General features: G+C 36.7%; 1 protein-coding gene across 1 annotated transcript; it reads left to right on the top strand.

Annotated features, from left to right (window-relative positions):
• The first annotated feature begins 11,629 nt into the window (after positions 1-11,629).
• On the top strand, positions 11,630-18,159 carry LOC125658832 (aquaporin AQPAe.a-like). The gene is made up of 3 exons (XM_048890259.2): positions 11,630-12,465; positions 14,563-14,643; positions 16,459-18,159. Exons 1-3 carry the CDS (start codon positions 11,848-11,850, stop codon positions 16,714-16,716), a joined length of 957 nt encoding a protein of 318 aa, XP_048746216.1. The 5' UTR covers positions 11,630-11,847; the 3' UTR covers positions 16,717-18,159.
• The last annotated feature ends 1,471 nt before the right edge of the window (positions 18,160-19,630 follow it).

The raw sequence follows: 19,630 nt of genomic DNA on the forward strand, positions 1-19,630 counted from the left end.
TTCTCCAGTGTTAAGGAAGATCTTACACTTCTCCAGTGTTAAGGAAGATCTTACACTTCTCCAGTGTTAAGGAAGATCTTACACATCTCCAGTGTAACGGTTAAAGAGGATCCGATTTAATTAGATTGAGAATTCCTTTAGTCTTGGTTTTGAAAATCAAACAACAAGGGCATTGAAGGGCACTTTGGAAATATGTCATGTCGGTTGTAATCCGATTAAAATCAGATATTCTCTAACTGTTCCACTGGAGAAAAATCTGACCGCATTGCGTTCGGGGTCATGTTATTTCGCCTTTCACACTTGCCCAATCAATTGACGGTTTTTTGCTGCTTTGAATATACTCGGGAGAATAATCGAACGTGATGGCGGCCACCATGAGCGATGTTAGAACGCTAAAGAAAATATATTTGAACGATATTGCATGTATAATATCTAAGATCTTCCTATGCTCTTCCTTTAAGGCTGATATTTGAAATTCGATTAAACTTTTCACATTTGTGAACTTTACATTCCGAATACGCTTCAGTAAAACGATTCTTGGTTGGTCCTAGATTCTTTGTCAAGCTATTGTTATTAGTCGAATATTTATTGAATAATTTATGAGACTTGGGTCAATAAAATGACCTCAAATGCAGATCTTTAATTAGATCATGTCAGTTGATGTTCCAATCTAACAGAGAAGCGTTGGGATACCAGTTGTTTCTTGTACCGTGGGGACCAGAGTTAGAGTAGCCTCAATAGGTCGATATCCTCAATACCCATTGCTTGTTGTAAGAGGGGGTCCTTCGGATGAGACCGGAAAAACCTAGGTCCATTGTCACAGCAGGTGTGGCATGATATTAAAATCCCTTCCTGTGCAAAGGCCGTAAGCGCCGAGCATGGGCCTAAAATGAGGACAGCCCTTCATCGGCAATGGTGATGTCTCTATGAGTGACCAAGAGGCCCACAGGCCTTATCGGTCACCTGATTATTAGTATCATTTGACCAGTGGCAAGGGCTATGAAATCCATTTTTGGGTATTTATGCTAAATTTGATATTTAGCAACAGTATAAAACAAGATTTGTTATTAAAACTCAAATGTCCTCGAAAAGCTTTGATTAATATACTTTAAGTCACAATGGCTAATTTGGACCTGTCCTTGAGTTTTTCTTACACATGTCTGATTGTACAAAATGAAAATTAGTTAATTTTTGCCCCGTCTCTAAGGCTCCAGGGTACCAGAAATCCAGAAATTTACAATTTAGGCCCCCTTGTCCAAAAGATGATTCATGTCAAAAGAAGGTTAAAAATGTTCTATTGTTCATACATTTAATAATTGACCATTTTTGCCCCACCCTGATTCCAAAACCTACTGCTGGGATCATTAAATTTACAATTTTGGTAAAGGACTACCTGCTCTTTCTTAAATATCCGTTTAGTTTCAATTTAGTATCAATAGCACTAAAAAAGATGTTATTTAAATGTTTTACATATTACCGCTATGTACCAAGTTTGGTTGGTCCTGCCCTGGAGTAAGAACCTCTACCCCGGGGATCATTTACAATTATGGTAGAAGCCTTCCTTCTCTATATCACCATGCATTTAGTTTTTCTTACATATGTACAGTTGTACAGAAGAAGATTTTTGAAAAATTGTCATTTTCTAAAATAGTTTTTGCCCCACCCTTAGGCCCCAGGGGTGCAGGAGTCCTGTTTACAATTAATGTCCCCCTTGTGTCCATGATGCTTCATGATAAATTAGAAAAGAATTGAAAACGTAGTTATCAAGAAAAAGTTTTAAAAGTTATATTATTTACTGACCATTTTGGCCCCACCCAGATACCAAAACACCTACCCCTGGGATCATCAAATTTGCCATTTTGGTGAAGAACTGTCTGCTCTTTCTAAATATCCATTTAAGTTTAATTTAGTATCAATAGCAGTAAAGATGTTTATTTACATGTTTTACACATAAAAATTATGTACCAAGTTTGATCTCGCCCTGGGGTCAGAACTTCTACTCCGAGGATCCTGCAATTTACAAGTTTGTTAGAGGTCTTCTTGCTCTACATCACCATGCATTTAGTTTTCCATACACACATGCAGTTGTAGAGAATAAGATTTTTGAAAACTAGTCAATTTTTGGCAGTTTTGCCCGTCCATAGAGCTTCAGGGGTGCAGGAGTCCTGAAATTTACAATTGATGCCACCCTTGTGCCAAGGATGCTTCATACATGTATCATTTGAAAAGAATAGAATGGTAGTTATCAAGAAGTTAAAAATGTTCAATTGTTACACACGTCGACGGACGATGAGTAATTGCAATAGGTCACCTGAGTTTATTCAGGTGACCTAAAAATTCTCGAGCGCAACGTTAAACAATAAACAACCCACCGTTGGTTCGTCCACTGTATCTTTATATGGTGTTCTGTTAAGGTCATTCGCTCCGGCGCATTTAGGGCAACAATGCAAGTCACACTCATTTTCTTGCGATGCTACCCTCTTTATTTTGCCTTAGCATTTTCCCTGCCAGACTTTGCTGCCCTTAAGATGATGGAGCAAGTGGCTGTAACAGAACACCATAATTATCCAATGTTTATCCAACTTTCTCTCAGGAGTGGTACACTTTGCAATAGTGTGGCGATGTAATAGGGTAGGACGTACTTATTTCAACGAGATCAAATTTCCGCGGGTTGACGATATTCGTTTTGTCCGCGAGTGGGAATTTCCGCGGATTTGTATGTAGACGTACATGTACAACCAGACACTTTGCATTGAGGTTGGGAACAAAATGGTTAATTGATGCGCAATATGCAGTGACTGTACATACCTACTGGCCGGGTTAGAATACTTAGGTCCTCAGTACTCCTTGCTTGCCGTACGAGGCGACTAAATGTGGCGGTCCTTCGGACAGCAGGTGCATGTGGTACAATAAAGATCCCTCTCTGCTCAAAGGCCGTAAGAGCCGAGCATATGCAAAACTTTTGCACCCCTTCACCGGCAATTGTGACGTCTCCATACGAGTGAAAAGGTATCGCGCGGGATTTTAATCAATATACAACCAACCTACTGTATATCACATATAAAGAAAACAGACCGACCTATCAATGGGTCATATGCTGTCTGATGTGTTTCATACCGATTGTTAGGTCGTTCTTGGCACATTGAATTTGACTACGAATAACTCCGTTTACGTGATCAAGATATAGGTCTCACGGCGGGTGTGACCGGTCTACAGGGGTGCTTACTTCTCCTAGGCACCTGATCCCACCTTTGGTATATCCAGGGGTCCATATTTGCCCAACTCTCTGTTTTGTTTTGCTTATAGGAGTATGAGATTTATCACTGTTCGTTATCTTCACCTTTCACTATAGAAACTCTTCAATATCAGGAGATAAACAATTACTTATTGGAGTCAAAAAAATCAAGTGACTGTTTTTCATGCAGCATTAATAGTGATAGAGATACATTAACTTTGAAGCGAACAGCCGTGGCACCTATGTACACATTAATTGTTTGAACCGGCCGAAGCTGAATATGAATAATTGCTCCAAGATTCGGTGAAGGCGTCAGTCCGAACACCCAGCCGAGCTGAGATTAACCAAGCGTACAGTTTTTACTTAAAGTAGGTTGGACGCAGAGTTGCGTCTTTTTATGAAATGGGTCGTGACCTTTTGAAATCTTAAGCTCGGATTTACGCCGGACGTAAGAGATACCACAAGCTTCTTGGGCCGTAGCATTGAGGGTTCTTAACGTGCCAACGCCTGCCGCGACATATAGTACTTTCATTTCAAGGTCATATCTGAAGTACCCATGACTCTTTTCTAAATGCCAAGCGTTTGGCGAAGGAGCAATCACTCCAGTATTTCGTCTGTGGATTGATGCGGTAATGGCACGAGTAGGACTTTAACCCATGAACTTCCGGTTATGAAGGGAACGTTCCAATCGCTGAGCTACTGCAATATATTGTTGAACTTTAAAAATAGATATCCTTAATAATTTAACTTTACGTTTTAATAAAGGACATCAATATATGTACCATGGTATTCTGTAAATATGTACCATGAAAGAAAGCACTTAAATGAATATGCATTAAAAATACGGCTGTAGGGGTACATAACTGAAAATAGTTTCAAAATACCAGTCGTGGTTTTGACATTCTTTTTTTTCTGAAACGAGGTGAGTACTGACCATGCGACTCTCTTATTGGCATACCGCTTGCTATTTTCCCAAGTTTTAGATCTATGCACATCTATCTACCATTTATTGTTTTACACAGGATCTAGCTAAATGTATTTGCTATGATGGGTCCTTATTCCCATACAGACTATAGATGAATCTGTAATTTTGATATATTCCTTTCATCAAGGATGGAATCAAATATTTATGATATAAGGTCATGATGGGCGCACTTACCCTGTTAGTTTAAAACCAAGAAATCTTGATTAGTAGTGCCTATGTATCTTTCAAACTATTTCTGTGCATAATCAACACATTTCTTCATAACACCTCCTATTTAAAGTGTGAATATTCATGCTATGGTGAGGCTTGTTCATACTTATTTTACCTTGATAGTAACCACGAAAGAATGACAAGGCATGTAATTTTCCAAACGGTTTTGTGAAAAACATACGTTGAATGATAATGTGAAGATTACGAACACTGATCGATCTCTTAAATCCTACGAAGAATAGAAAATTAAGAGGAGGGCAAATACGGACATCAGAGGTGGGAACAGTCTGGGAGTAGTAAACATCCCCTGCGGACCGGTCACATTCTCCGTGAGCCTTATATTTTGTTCAGGTAAACGGAGTAATCCTTAGTCAAAATCAGTGAAAAACAGTCTAACAATGAACTAACTAAATATATGTAATTTTATATTCACAAGTGTAGAACGTGTTACAATAAACTCTGGTGTTAATTTCTTTAATATTTAGATTGACTGGCTTGGGCCCTTCTTTGGATCGACGTTAGGGGGACTGGTGTATGACAATGCCTTTGCTGTGAATGCCTCGCTGGAAAAAGTCCGGTCTTTCCTCCTGGCCAGCGAATATGAACACGACAGTTACCCCGCCAAAAAGACGAAAATTAAAATCATCCAAGAAGAGATCGAGGAGGTAAACAACACTTCGGATAAGCCTGCGATGGAATCGGTCTGAATGATAGAGACATTGATGCTCTGTATAGCCATTTTGTATGAATTCAATCGCTATAGAGATTCCGATTTTTCTTCGTCATTCTTTTCCGGTTCTTCTCCATCCTCCAATTTCGAATTTTCTTCTGATGGATAGATCATTTTACAAATCATGACAGATTTACCGTTGTTGTTGGTGATCAGAAACTTGTTTTGGTTATTCTTGGATAATGTCAACGCCACTGGCATTTCTAAGCCGTCTGATTTTGATAATACAGTTTCTTTTTGTTCACCATCAAGTGAAAATCTGCAAATGCTGTGAGTCCAGCGACCTACGACTAGAAGGCTTTGATCTTGTATTACCAAAGCGCGGCAATACTTGAGCGACGAATCAGCATGCATGATGGAATATTTTCCATTGGGAGAAATACTGTGAATGGTGTCGGTTTTCCATCCAGTGAAGTACACATATTTGTTTTCGTCTGAGCAGATGTATCTCGCAGAATTGTCCTGAATCACAGTAATCTTAAGAATAGTCCCATCTATGTCCAGTGTAATTAAGTGAGTGCCACACGCCGTTACCAATAATTCTCCAATCCGAGTTATTCCAAAACACTCATAACCAACGTGTACGGTTTTTGTCACTTTCATTTTACCCAAATTAAAGAACTGGATCATGAGTTCATTGGGTAACGTCATCGCAATCTGATCCTTGTCCAGGAGAACCACATCGCGTGGGTTTCCATCCAGCGGAATTGTATGAAGGAGGTTTCCATCTTCGTCGTACAGAAGTATTCTGCAATTGTTACTGTCCGCCAGTAGTATCCTCTCGTCAGGAAGACTAAGGACACTAGTTATCCATGGCGGTGCGCCACCAGTACCATGTTCCACTCCGAAACTCCTCTTGATATTTATCTCCATACTGTACAGTGATAGATCTACATCTACACTTTCCTATTAAACTTTGCACCTTGCAAATATTCAGGTGAAGCACGTAAATGTTGTAATCTAAGTAAATATATAAAAAAAAAAGGAGTTTTTGCTTTTGTTCCACGGCGTGTGGCTAATGTCTTCCTGATATAGAATAACTATCTCAAACATTGACTCTGTAAAACGATATTTATAAGTGGTGCAAAGTAGCATAACTACGAATGAGAAGTACGACACGGAAACTAAGTACAAACACTACTCATGAACTACAGGCTTACAAAATGTTGAGCCAAAAGCCATACATGTATTTATACGGTACGTGTACTTAAAAGACAATGAAAATCCTATCTTAGCCATATTTGTGTCAATTTGTTTTATTTTTACTGTTTGTATGAGTCAAAAGACAAGGTATTGCGAAGCCTATATTTTGTGAAATATATGTTTTGCGAGCTATGAAATTATATATATATATATATATATATATATATATATATATATATATATATATATAGTATTTTCACTCCTAGTGGAAAAACATTTTTAGTCATACTAGTAGTCTGATTCGCACACATTCAGCTAGTGCATGTGAACGCCTCGCAAGAAATACAATTACATGTACACATCAGGCGTAAAATTTGCAGGTATACAACTACTAAAATGGGTCCATGTGAACGGGGCATATTTCTTTGGACATTTATGATTATACCTGTTCACCTTTTATGCATTACAAATAAAGAGTTCCATTTTCATTATTACATTGATCAAGAAATAGTTGCGATTTACTGAAAGATTGACTGAATATGAAGACAGTAAAAGCTACATACAGTGTATAAATTTAGTCTAATTGATAAAGATTGACTGAATATGAAGACAGTAAAAGCTACATACGGCGTATAAATTTAGTCTAATTGATAAAGATTGACTGAATATGAAGACAGTAAAAGCTACATACGGTGTATAAATTTAGTCTAATTGATAAAGATTGACTGAATATGAAGACAGTAAAAGCTACATACGGTGTATAAATTTAGTCTAATTGATAAAGATTGACTGAATATGAAGACAGTAAAAGCTACATACGGTGTATAAATTTAGTCTAATTGATAAAGATTGACTGAATATGAAGACAGTAAAAGCTACATACGGTGTATAAATTTAGTCTAATTGATAAAGATTGACTGAATATGAAGACAGTAAAAGCTACATACAGTGTATAAATTTAGTCTAATTGATAAAGATTGACTGAATATGAAGACAGTAAAAGCTACATACAGTGTATAAATTTAGTCTAATTGATAAAGATTGACTGAATATGAAGAAAGTAAAAGCTACATACGGCGTATAAATTTAGTCTAATTGATAAAGATTGACTGAATATGAAGACAGTAAAAGCTACATACGGCGTATAAATTTAGTCTAATTGATAAAGATTGACTGAATATGAAGACAGTAAAAGCTACATACAGTGTATAAATTTAGTCTAATTGATAAAGATTGACTGAATATGAAGAAAGTAAAAGCTACATACGGCGTATAAATTTAGTCTAATTGATAAAGATTGACTGAATATGAAGACAGTAAAAGCTACATACGGCGTATAAATTTAGTCTAATTGATAAAGATTGACTGAATATGAAGACAGTAAAAGCTACATACGGTGTATAAATTTAGTCTAATTGATAAAGATTGACTGAATATGAAGACAGTAAAAGCTACATACAGTGTATAAATTTAGTCTAATTGATAAAGATTGACTGAGTATGAAGACAGTAAAAGCTACATACAGTGTATAAATTTAGTCTAATTGATAAAGATTGACTGAATATGAAGACAGTAAAAGCTACATACGGTGTATAAATTTAGTCTAATTGATAAAGATTGACTGAATATGAAGACAGTAAAAGCTACATACGGTGTATAAATTTAGTCTAATTGATAAAGATTGACTGAATATGAAGAAATTAAAAGCTACATACAGTGTATAAATTTAGTCTAATTGATAAAGATTGACTGAATATGAAGACAGTAAAAGCTACATACAGTGTATAAATTTAGTCTAATTGATAAAGATTGACTGAGTATGAAGACAGTAAAAGCTACATACAGTGTATAAATTTAGTCTAATTGATAAAGATTGACTGAATATGAAGACAGTAAAAGCTACATACAGTGTATAAATTTAGTCTAATTGAAAGTAAAAGCTACATACAGTGTATAAATTTAGTCTAATTGAAAGTAAAAGCTACATACAGTGTATAAATTTAGTCTAATTGATAAATAAAGGAAAACACGGAAACTGACATAATTATATTGTAATGTAACTTTACATTTGTAAGCTAAGTTAGATACTGCAGCTATTTGATTTTATATTGTAATGCAACTTTACATTTGTAAGCTAAGTTAGATACTGCAGCTATTTGATTTTATATTGTAATGCAACTTTACATTTGTAAGCTAAGTTAGATACTGCAGCTATTTGATTTTCTGGTTTATGGAAAATCACATTCTTTTCCGACTTATTGGTGGGGTATTTAGTCATTTCATATTGGCATAAGAATAAAACGTCCCATAACGTCTGATGAAAATACCATAGGTGAGTTCTTTCTACCCCCCTACAGAGGGTGCATTATGGTAGTGGTCTATAAAGTTATTCTGATCAGTGTCTACAGGATTCTTAATGTTTATGTGTTTGTATTAGGCCACTCCTATGATAATACTTCACCAGCTGTAGCCTAGGTGAAGATGAACGAGTTTTGCGCTCAGTGCTGTAGCGAAACAGGACTTCGGTTTTAAGGTCTCATTTGAAAGAAATACGAATCTCACCTCTAATGCCAGGCGTTTTGGTGAAGAAGCAATCACTATCATGTATTAGGTTTTACATGGTCATGGCACGAGCGGGGCTCGAATTGACGACCTCTTGGTTACGAAACGAACGTTTTGTCCACTGAGCTACCACAATGAGTGTGATTTATATAGCTGAACTTTAAAGGGATATACATGTATATGCTTAATAGTTTCATAAAGTCTAAAGATGTGTGGTCCTTCGGATGAGAAAAAAACCGAGGCCCCGTGTCACTGTAGGTGTGGCACGTTAAAGATCCCTCCCTGCTCAAAGGTCGTAAGCGCCGAGCATAGGCCTAAACTTTGCAGCCCTCCACCGACATTTGTGACGTCTCCATATGAGTAAAGAATTCTCGAGAGGGGCGTTAAACAATATACAATCAATCATAAAGATGTCAATACTACGGTATTCTAGAAATGTATGAAACTAAAAACTCTATTAACCCTGAATACAAAAAAGACATTCGTTTGTTGTGATATAACTGAAAATTGGTCCGAAATACCACCCGCGTGTTTTTGACTATTTATGAATCGAGTAGATTGCTGACCACGTGACTGTCTTAAAAAGATACCGCTTGCTATTTTCCACTACTATTTGGATCTGTGCATATCTAACTAACCTTTAGGGGATTTAGTCAGGTGGTTGCTTAATCCTACATATACGCTGTCTTTGCTGTCATGCCCACTGGGTCCGAAATTAGAATTAACTGAATGAAAGATTCTGACCACGCGTGAAGAGGGCGCATGACACTGACCAAAAATGTCCGAGAGTTGAAGTCAAGTGTCAAACTATATGTATTCCTTTCATCTGGAATGAAATCAAATGGTTACGTTGCATATATTACACAATGCCATTATAGATGCACTAACTTCTGTTATTCAGAAACAAAAATCTTAATCATTAGTACACAGGTACCTTTGTATTTCTTTGCATAATCAACTAAACAATTCAATAATGCGACTGTTTTAACGGCTGGGAATTCTCCGACTGACAACGCTAACGCGCTTCATGTAGTACGAGGGCGAGTCAATAAATAACTACCCTGCCTAACTTATTTCCGGTTGAGAACCACCTCTTCTTGTTCGATGCAATTGTCCTCAAGTGTAATGCAACCAATTGTGTTCAAGTGCCATCAGCCCAGAACTGAAAAAGTCAGGGTACTTTCCATTGACCCACTCCTCAACTGGTTGAGAACCACCTCTTCTACTGACTTCTTCGTCAGTAGTAATTATTGATTTACTTTTCTCTTCAGTTACGAAAAACTGAACATACAAGTAAAAAAAAGAAAAAAAGAAACTCGTCTTCAATGTCATCTAATTCACATAAATAAAATTTTCTACTACTGGTTAACATACCAGTATTTGAAACTTTTTAGAATGCTTCATTGCCATTTGTATTTGTAGGTGTGCATATTATAGGGACAGGATAATCCAATTATTTTCCTAAAAGTTATAGTGGATCTAAGAGGGGTGGAGGATGTTAAATTGCTTGTGAAGGTTTCTCCTCCTATATAGCTTGCAATTTTGTAAAATACTTCAATGCCATTTGCAGATATGCATAGTGTAGGGACAGGAGGATTCAATTGTTTTCTTTAAAGCTATAGTGGATCTGGGGGGTGGGGGTGGGGATGGAGGTTGTAAAATACTTTGTGAACACTTATCCTATGTGGCTTATCGGAGTTCATAATGTCTATGTTCCTACTCATGCTTTCTCCTTCATACCATGCAGTACATTAAGGGGAGGGAGGTTTCATTTGGAGCTCCAATTTGGGGAGCCATTTGTTTTTCATAAAAACAATCTCTAGTTTTACAATTGTTACTCTTTCAGGTTTTAAACCAATGCTAAAAAATTCACGCTTCATATCCATTTGCCGTTGGATTCAACTTAATTCATAATAAACTGCTTTATTGCACGTACTTTTCTTTACACTCTTTTACAAAAATTACTGTGTACCTTTTCAACTTCTTGACCTTTGTGAAAACCCCATATTTTATAATTATATTATTTTATGACGTAAGCAAAACGTCACAGTTTATATCCTCATGCATATTTGAAAATGACAAATAATGAAATTCATTGTACAGCGAGAATATGACCAATTCTAAACTACTGAATATAATGAAAAAACTTCGTGAATAATCGACCTGAATCTTCAGATAAGTGGAGAATTGAATACCTTAAGTCGGAGTGCCTACTTATTGAAACATTACGTAAGGTAGCGAAATATCAGTAGGGCTGCTGCTCTCTAATCTCCAAGTGTTTGTGAGCTAATCTCTTCCAAATTGATTGTACATTTTCTGTCATGTAATCAAATGAAAGCTGTTGCCAATGCCTGAAATATCCCAAGGGTTTTCTGAATATGATTAAAGTTTTGTCTAATTCATATACTTCTTTTTAGTGGTCCACGTCCTTCCACTATGAGCATGATTTTCATTTCCCGTAGGGTGCGCTGTACCAACCATTAACTAGATGACATTCTCCATTTCAAGCGAACTTTTGTACATTTTTTAGAATTTCATAAAAAGCATGACTTGAGTTGTGAATAATTACAGCAGTAATGCACTTCTATTTTTTTGTTTACATTTTTCCCGCGACTCCGATACATACACTATCCTCAACCAAGCGTGCTGTCTTTCAATTTACGAGAGGACGATAATTTTATATGCAAGCATGTTACATGCGTATCTTTATTTCTCTGTCTATAACGCTGATCACAGGTGACTTGTGGTAAGGTGTAAGTTTATCATTAAATCAGGTCGGTCCTGATTATCTAGAAGTTATATCTACCTTCTACAGGGGGTGACAATCTGACGGTAACCGGGAACACGTACCTGGAATACCGCGGGTTTATAGTACTCTTAAAAGACAGGGAATCGACAGCAGGAATTTAAATGCGGTTCCATCATAGGAACATTATGCTGATAATTTGACCACCCTCCGATAGGTTGTCTTATCACTAGCTTATGAGCGGCGGAGAGACTGGGGACGGGGAACGGAGCAGTTCTGGACAAAGAGGTTGTACAAAATTTTGTAGGTCCAGAATGGTGACGAGTTTGGATGACATTAAATCCCTCCGCTTCTGGAGAGCGGTGGCGGCGGAGTTTGTGGGAACTTTGTTACTGACGATGGTCGGTTGTGGTTCTGTCGTGACGTGGGACGACGACGGAAAATTGGTGCAAATTGCTCTTTGTTTTGGACTTAGTGTTGCAACGGTCGTCTGGATCATCGGTCACGTAAGTGGAGGACATATCAACCCGGCCGTAACGGTCGCGTTCTTCGTAACTAGGCGCATCAGCCTAGCTCGTGCCATCTTCTACGTCATCAGCCAGTGTATCGGCGCCATTGTGGGTGCAGCGCTTTTGTTTGGGTTGACTCCTGCTAGCCATCGTAAACAGGGATCACTAGGGGTCACCAAAGTAAACTCGGAGCTAACAGGAGCGCAGGCGTTTGGGGTAGAGTTTTTCGTCACCATTGTGTTGGTGTTGACTGTTTTCGCTTCCTGTGACAAGAAGAGGAAGGATTTGAATGGATCGTTTCCTTTATCCATTGGTCTCTCTGTCACCATGTGCCACTTGTTTGCAGTAAGTCCTCAGAAAGCTTCAAGAGAAACGAAACTTGCGTAGAATCAAACATAAGTCAGGTACCTTTAGTCATAAGTCATTCAAATACTGATTCAGGAGGTCCTTTACCGCCATGTCTTGAAGAATGGAGTGAATTAGCTTCCGCTTCAAGCATTATTTTGACAAGAAGCTTGGTATTAAAATCTATTTTTGCGGGTTCTAGACAACTCTTAGAATACAGAAAATATATTCCCTGTGTGTAGATATACGAATGTATATAATGGGAAAAACAACCTAGAAAATAAAACTTCTTCAGTTTCTGTACTTCCAAAGTGCTAAAGATTTCACTGGATATTTGACTAAATAGCCAACTTGGTGTTCAAGTATTTTGGAAATGCAGAGACTTTAAAAGTGTTGATTTTTAGAATTTTTTTTTATTTGGGGGAGGGGGGGGGGGGGTATTATACATTTTTACACCAAGAACAAAGTTTTATGTGATTTGTGTACGTATATCGTTTACGGTGGAACGTTTGGATACATTACTCTTTAGATCTTGACTTTCCTCGATGATATTTCCTTAGGCTTCTGTGTTTACCCAGTATAAATGCGAGGACCAATGTAGTAAGTATAACACTTGACATTTTGAATTTCTAGATATGTATGGACATTTTAAAAAGAAAATAATTCTACCTTTGTTTACATGCTGAAAGTTTGTCAATTAGGTCATCATGTTCACTTTGATGTTACCAAATAGGGTTATCGCTGTAGAAAGGTCAACATTTAACAATTTGATCTTAACTATTTGTTCTGTGCTTACTAAGTTTTTGAGTAGGTAGTAAAATTCTGACGGTTTGAAAACAAATTTCAGATAAGGAAAACATTTATCAATCGCCGGGTTCGTTATGGATATGTCAGGAGCATTGTCAGGGTGACCTGAAGACCTCTTGGTGATATTGCAATGAGATCTTGTTATTTACATCGCAAGAAACCAACCAGAGTTACCCTTTCCTTAAAATAGACCATATATACCCGTCTTCAGTTATCTTTCGGAGATTTCATAATTTGGTCAACTAAAAGACCAATGTAAGTTAAATGGAATCTAAAAATACTACCTGCATCAAATCAGGTCTTTGTTTGTTGGGTGTTTTTTTGTTTTTTTGTTGTTTTTTTGTTGTTTTTTTTGTTTTGTTGTTGATATTTTCATTTTTAAAATCATATAGTTTTTCCTGTAGTTAAATTTGGGTTTTGTTTTTCTGATTGATAATTTGTTTTTAAAGCGTCCAAAATCGGCATGAATTTGCCCGATATCTAACCAAATATGACCAAAGCGTGACTTTTCAACTTTCTATTACATCATATGATTAGTATTTGGAGCTAATCAGGTTAATTGTGCTAAATACGATTCTAACTACCTTAGGCAAAATACTACCTTATGTTTCTAATTCTTTACATAAAAAGTCCATACTGTTACATTCACCTTTCTAAAGTTTTCTTCATCGCCAGCGCCCACATGCACATAACACTAATATATAAATTAAACGTGTGGACGTTATACCATCTGTGAATTCTCCCGTAGTCATTCTTCGTGAATATAATAATGATAAACACCGAGTGTAGTCCCTGAATTTAAAACATCCTCGATTAAAAATATAATGATTGCATATACAGTAAAACATACTTATCGGGAACTCAGATATAAAGAAATTTTTGTTAAACGAATGCGAAAATCATTATCTATATTGATATCATAAGGCGCTTATCTATGTATACGAAACATTGTTTATATAAAAAGAAATTAAAAAGAAATTTCTTATAAGGATTTATTTGTAAACATTTTACGCCTTCGGTCGACTAGTACATAAGTATATGCTCTATCAGCCTAAATCCACTCGCTGACCCTGATTTTTTTTTTCGAGAGGGGTTAGGGGTTACACCGTATTCAATGTGTCCAATTTCTAGTTTTGTTTAATATCTTAATATGACCCCAGTCGTCCCTCTGAATTCGCTCGTGAAGGCAACATAACAGTCGATTTATCAGTGTATAACTTATAGAAGGACGAGGCTATAGAAAATGCATTTAGATAAGGTGAATGAAGATTCTTTTTTTTTTCAACGTAGATCCAGTACACCGGCTCCAGTATGAACACTGCCAGAAGTTTTGGACCGGCGGTAATCATGGGTCATTGGGAGTATCATTGGGTGAGGCAATTTAGTCACGTGACTACCATACACGTCTATAAAGGGTAACATTCAACGTACAAGAACACATCTTCACGATAAAAAAAATATATCCCCAAAGCATATATTGTAATCCCTTTTTTGACGAATCTATATAGCGTAGTCTATGAGTGGACAATTGTTTTGTGCTCACACCTTCAATGATTCATTAATAATATCTAATTATCACTTTCAGCGTAAGTATAGGGAATAAGAACGGGGTGCGCTTTTTTTTCCCGTTTACTGTGTATCCGTCACAATCCCCAGAAATTAATTGAACCTGTTTGGATTCCGAATACATGAAATTTAAAGTACTTGTCATCTGTTTATTCGCGTCAAACTTTCGTATTTTACATAATTTTACATTTGTGACGTGAAAAATATATGTCAATGGATTAATTCATTAAAGAATACCAAATCTACATATTAATTGATGGAAGCCTACCAAAGCAGTGCTATCAGTCATCAAAATTATTAATGGTTTTATCGTGATCTGGAAATGTGGTTGTTCATTATACGTGCGTTTGATGACACGATGTCCACCTGCAGGAAAATGAAGACCGGCCATTGGCCGTTGCTAATTAGGACTCGTGATTTGTTCATTTCACTCTTTTCTTGTATACCTTTTTTGTGTAGCACAGCAATTTCCAAGAAAACAGACTTTATGTTATCTTAAGGTATTCCATGTATAATGAAAGGATAATGAACAATTTTGAAGGATTTAGATCAACATAAATGTTTATTGTTGAATAATGATGAAAGTGAAGCAGATGAAATTCACATGACTGGTAAATGATTAGAATCTGACCTTTTTGCACTTAAGACTTTTTTTTGGAAGAGTTGTCTGCCCTTTGTAAAAATAAGAAAAATCTAATTTTCTAAAAATGTGTGTGGTCAATGATTAATTTTATTTCATATTTTCATGAAGAGAAAGTGTACGTAACTTTCTACCAAGAGATTTTGTATGAAAATATAATTTCTTTTAAAGATATTGTAATAAAACATGCTATTCCCATATACTTCAATGTTAAATTCTAGGTGAAATAAATCAAGGAGTAAACAAATTTTGAAAATTCCTATGGTGGATTATTTTTATTTGATGAACCGTTCAAAATGATACCATGATTACAAAAATCCCACCATCCATTTATTAGATATGAAATATGGTCATTATACATTGAATACCTTAAGGGATTTCGACAAAAGTTGATAATATTAATGTTTGAGTAAAAGTGTTTGTTCTCGTGATTTTTAAGAATTTTCGCATGTGTTATGTACATGTAGGTGGTGCTGTTGTGCTATATTTCATCAAATTCAATTACTTGATGTGTATACTCCATCAGAATAAAAATGCCTTTCACTTTCGCCACCTCCAACTTTTTAAATATTGTATGTGGCATTTTTCTGCTTGTTCGAAGCTACGTACTAGCTGTGTTCTCCGAAGAAGAAAAAATCAACAAGCAGAAATTCAAATGGATATGAGTAAAATTGATAAACTGTTTATGTTACATTGCATGTACTCCAAATTACTATTAGTACACCGTTAAGATTTTCTCTTAAAGGGGACAAAAAAGGCTGTTATTACATATAGTTCTTTGATAATGGGAATTCAAATGAATTGAGATGTACCAATGGATACCTTGCGCTCTTGAAATTTGCAATTAACAATGAACGCCATGCGCTCATTGAAATTTAAAATTACCAATGAATACCATGCGTTTATAAAATTTACAATATTTAACGTCATACTATTAAGATAATCAGTAATTATTATTTTTACTCTTGGTTATTTTGTAGGTGTACTGGCTCGGTCCACTACTAGGGGGGCTGGTGGCTGGGCTTCTCTACGACAATGTGTTTGCCGTCAATGCCTCTCTCTTGAAGGCCCGCGGATTCCTGCTGTCTAGCGAATACGACAATGAAAAATTTTCCTCCAAAAAACCCAAGATCCGGGTCATTCAGGAGGAGGACGATGAAGAAGAGGGAGACAGAAACCCTCTCACCAGCTCGTTCGACTCAGAGAAGGGGGATCGAGAGCGACCCGAATCTCCATAGCATCTGCATGTATTTCCCCAAGGCTAAACCGAACGCACGTACAACATTAATTGAATTTAAGTTGACATTCATGCATTGTTCGTAAGTGTTGGTGGCATGTAGTTGTTTCTTAGTAATGTTTAAGTTGTTATAGAGCTGTATTTCATCAACTTTATGTGTGTGTGTTTGTGGAAAATTGAAAATGATAACTGTAGTCATACACATGTACATGTAAAGATTGATGTGCATTAAATAAAGAAAATATTTACCGAGAGTAAAATGTTGATACTGAGACAGAAATAACACATTGTATTTGTGGCCGAATGGTTAGAGCATTGCGCTCAAAATCGGCCTCTCGCCCCTACTCGGCGCGGGTTCGATCACGCTCGCGCCGGTAAGTGAAAAAGTTTCCCAGTTTACTTTCGGAAGGTCAGTGGTCTCTTCCCAGGTACATTGTATCTGGGCTCTTTCTTCCACCAATAAAAACTGGGCCCAGATAACTGAAAAATTGTTGAGTGTGGCGGAAAACAGCAATCAATCAATCATTACCAGTATGCTCATTTTCAGTACTATTTTTGAAATCGTGACGTATGTCAAAGATTTTTAACCATACTCCCAGAACTGTATCGCATGATTTATGTATTGGAAGTAAGCGAAAGAATTGACATGGTGGTATGACTAGAAATAGTCGTTTTTATTTTTTCATTAAATTATTTCGAGTTCTCTGATTGTCTGAAATTCAACAAACTACAATAAAGAAAACGTTATATTTACCTCTACTTGCCTTCAAGGTGAATTAAATTTTCCAACATTTGACCAAAAAGGAATTGGGAATAGTATAATTTATTTATTGTCTTTCAATGGAAACTCCCGTCTCTGCGCACTTTGACAAGGTGTTGCACCCTAGCTGTAAGTAAGAATGCCTTACATCACAAACTGGAGTGATAGTTATTTAACTGCACATATTAGTAGTATCGAACCTAATATAATGATAAAAAGATGGCAGATTATAGAAATCGGTTGGTAAGCTTTAGTAGAGGGCTTCGATGTTTTAAATTATTTCAAGTCATATACGAAGCAAAAGCCCACGTCTCTAATCACTTTCAACTAGGTCTTGCACAGTAGCTGTAGACAAAGATGGTTGACCAGGTATCATTTCGCACATTAGTTTCATTTTCTTAATGTATACTTTATTCTCATAAAAAGTGTAGGCTCTCGTAGCCAGTTTCGGTGTTTTAGATTATTCAATCATGTAATGTGTACATCAATTATTGAAATTTTTCTATGTCAAAACGATGTTTTAGCTACCCAAGAAGTAGAATACATGTATTAAACTCGTCCTTTGGGCTCGGTGAATATTCTAATTCTTATATGTAGATAAAGCATTGTATTGACCTCGTAATGTAATTGTACACATATGTAATGCCAATATTACATTCTGAGCAATATTAAAAGTGAATATCATTTCATTCTTGTTTTCTGCTCCATTCTGATAGAGAAAATATTCATCTCAGAGTTAGAATAGCAAGTACCGATTGATTGTATATTGTTTAACGTCCCTTTTGAGAAATTTTCACTCACCATTGCCGATGAAGGGTTGCAAAATTTAGGACTATGCCCGGTGCTTACGGTCTTTGAGCGGGGGGGGGGGGGGGGGGGGGGGGGGGGGGGGGGGGGGGGGGGGGGGGGGGGGGGGGGGGGGGGGGGTATCGTGCCACACCTGCTGTGACACGGGGTCTCGGTTTAAAATTGCGGTCTCATACGACAAGCAAGGGGTACTGAGGATCTATTCTTACCCGGATCCCCACAAGACAGTATCAACTGAGTATTAAATATATCGGCAAATATATACAAAGTACAGGAGCTGTAAAAATGTCCGTTAATTACATGAATACTCGTAATTGTTTATTTTGTAATTGTTCATTTCTCCATGTCACCATTATTTTTGTTCAAAATGTCCATTTTGCCATGTTTCTCTAATAAGCTTTATGTACGTGTATGCTTAAGGAATGAAAGAAAAAATAATTAAACCAAGACTAGGTTACAGGAATTGATCATAAGTAATTCGTAATTACAAATAGATTTACTGTCGTTACTTGGTCTTGACGCCCTAATGTTTCATTTAGGAGATACACACGTGTCCGGCCAGGATGTATGCTGGAATTGACTTTTCTACATCTCAGCCCATTATCTTCGTCACATCTCTATAAAAGTCTCAGTTATCTGACCACCTGTATTCTACTGCCGTCAATCGTGGAATCCTTGTAGCATCTTAATACAGTGCAACACTCTCAAGATATCCCAACCAGGCTCCGGTGAGCTAGCTACATGCAAGTTTTATGGCCCCGGAGCCAGAACTAGATCAGACATTTGTGGAACTCCATTTGGATTGAACTGCCAACAAATGAAGCGTAATCGATCCTAAAAGGCTGAATTCTGATTTTAATTATTGACGTCTGTCTATTAATTTACATGATCTTACCGGACATTTAGAATTTGTTACACTCTTTCCATTTTCTTCATAACCTCCAGTATTGGCAAATCATGTGCAGTGGCAGATATAGAGGGAAATACGAGGGTTGCTTGAACATTTATAACAAGGATTTTCATTTTCCCCCTCTTCCCCTTTTGGGGTCGCATTCTTCCCTTTGATTTTTTTTTCTGGATACGCCCCTGATGCAACTCATTTTCATATACACAAATTCAAATAATTGAAGATATTTTTATTTATTTGAAGGCATCATCGGTTCATTTGATGCGTGCAACAATTCAATTAAAGCTTTATTTAATCAATCAATAATATCTTCAATTCTGAATTATTGCGCGCATAAATATTGAATTATTGATAGCATTACTTATTCTGCTGCATTGATGCGTGAAGTAACGGAATTCTTGCTCTCTTCAATGAAATTAAGGATGTCAACAATTGAATTGA

The sequence above is a fragment of the Ostrea edulis genome, chromosome 1 (assembly GCF_947568905.1).
Source record: "Ostrea edulis chromosome 1, xbOstEdul1.1, whole genome shotgun sequence".
Classification (NCBI taxonomy): Eukaryota; Metazoa; Mollusca; class Bivalvia; order Ostreida; family Ostreidae; genus Ostrea; species Ostrea edulis.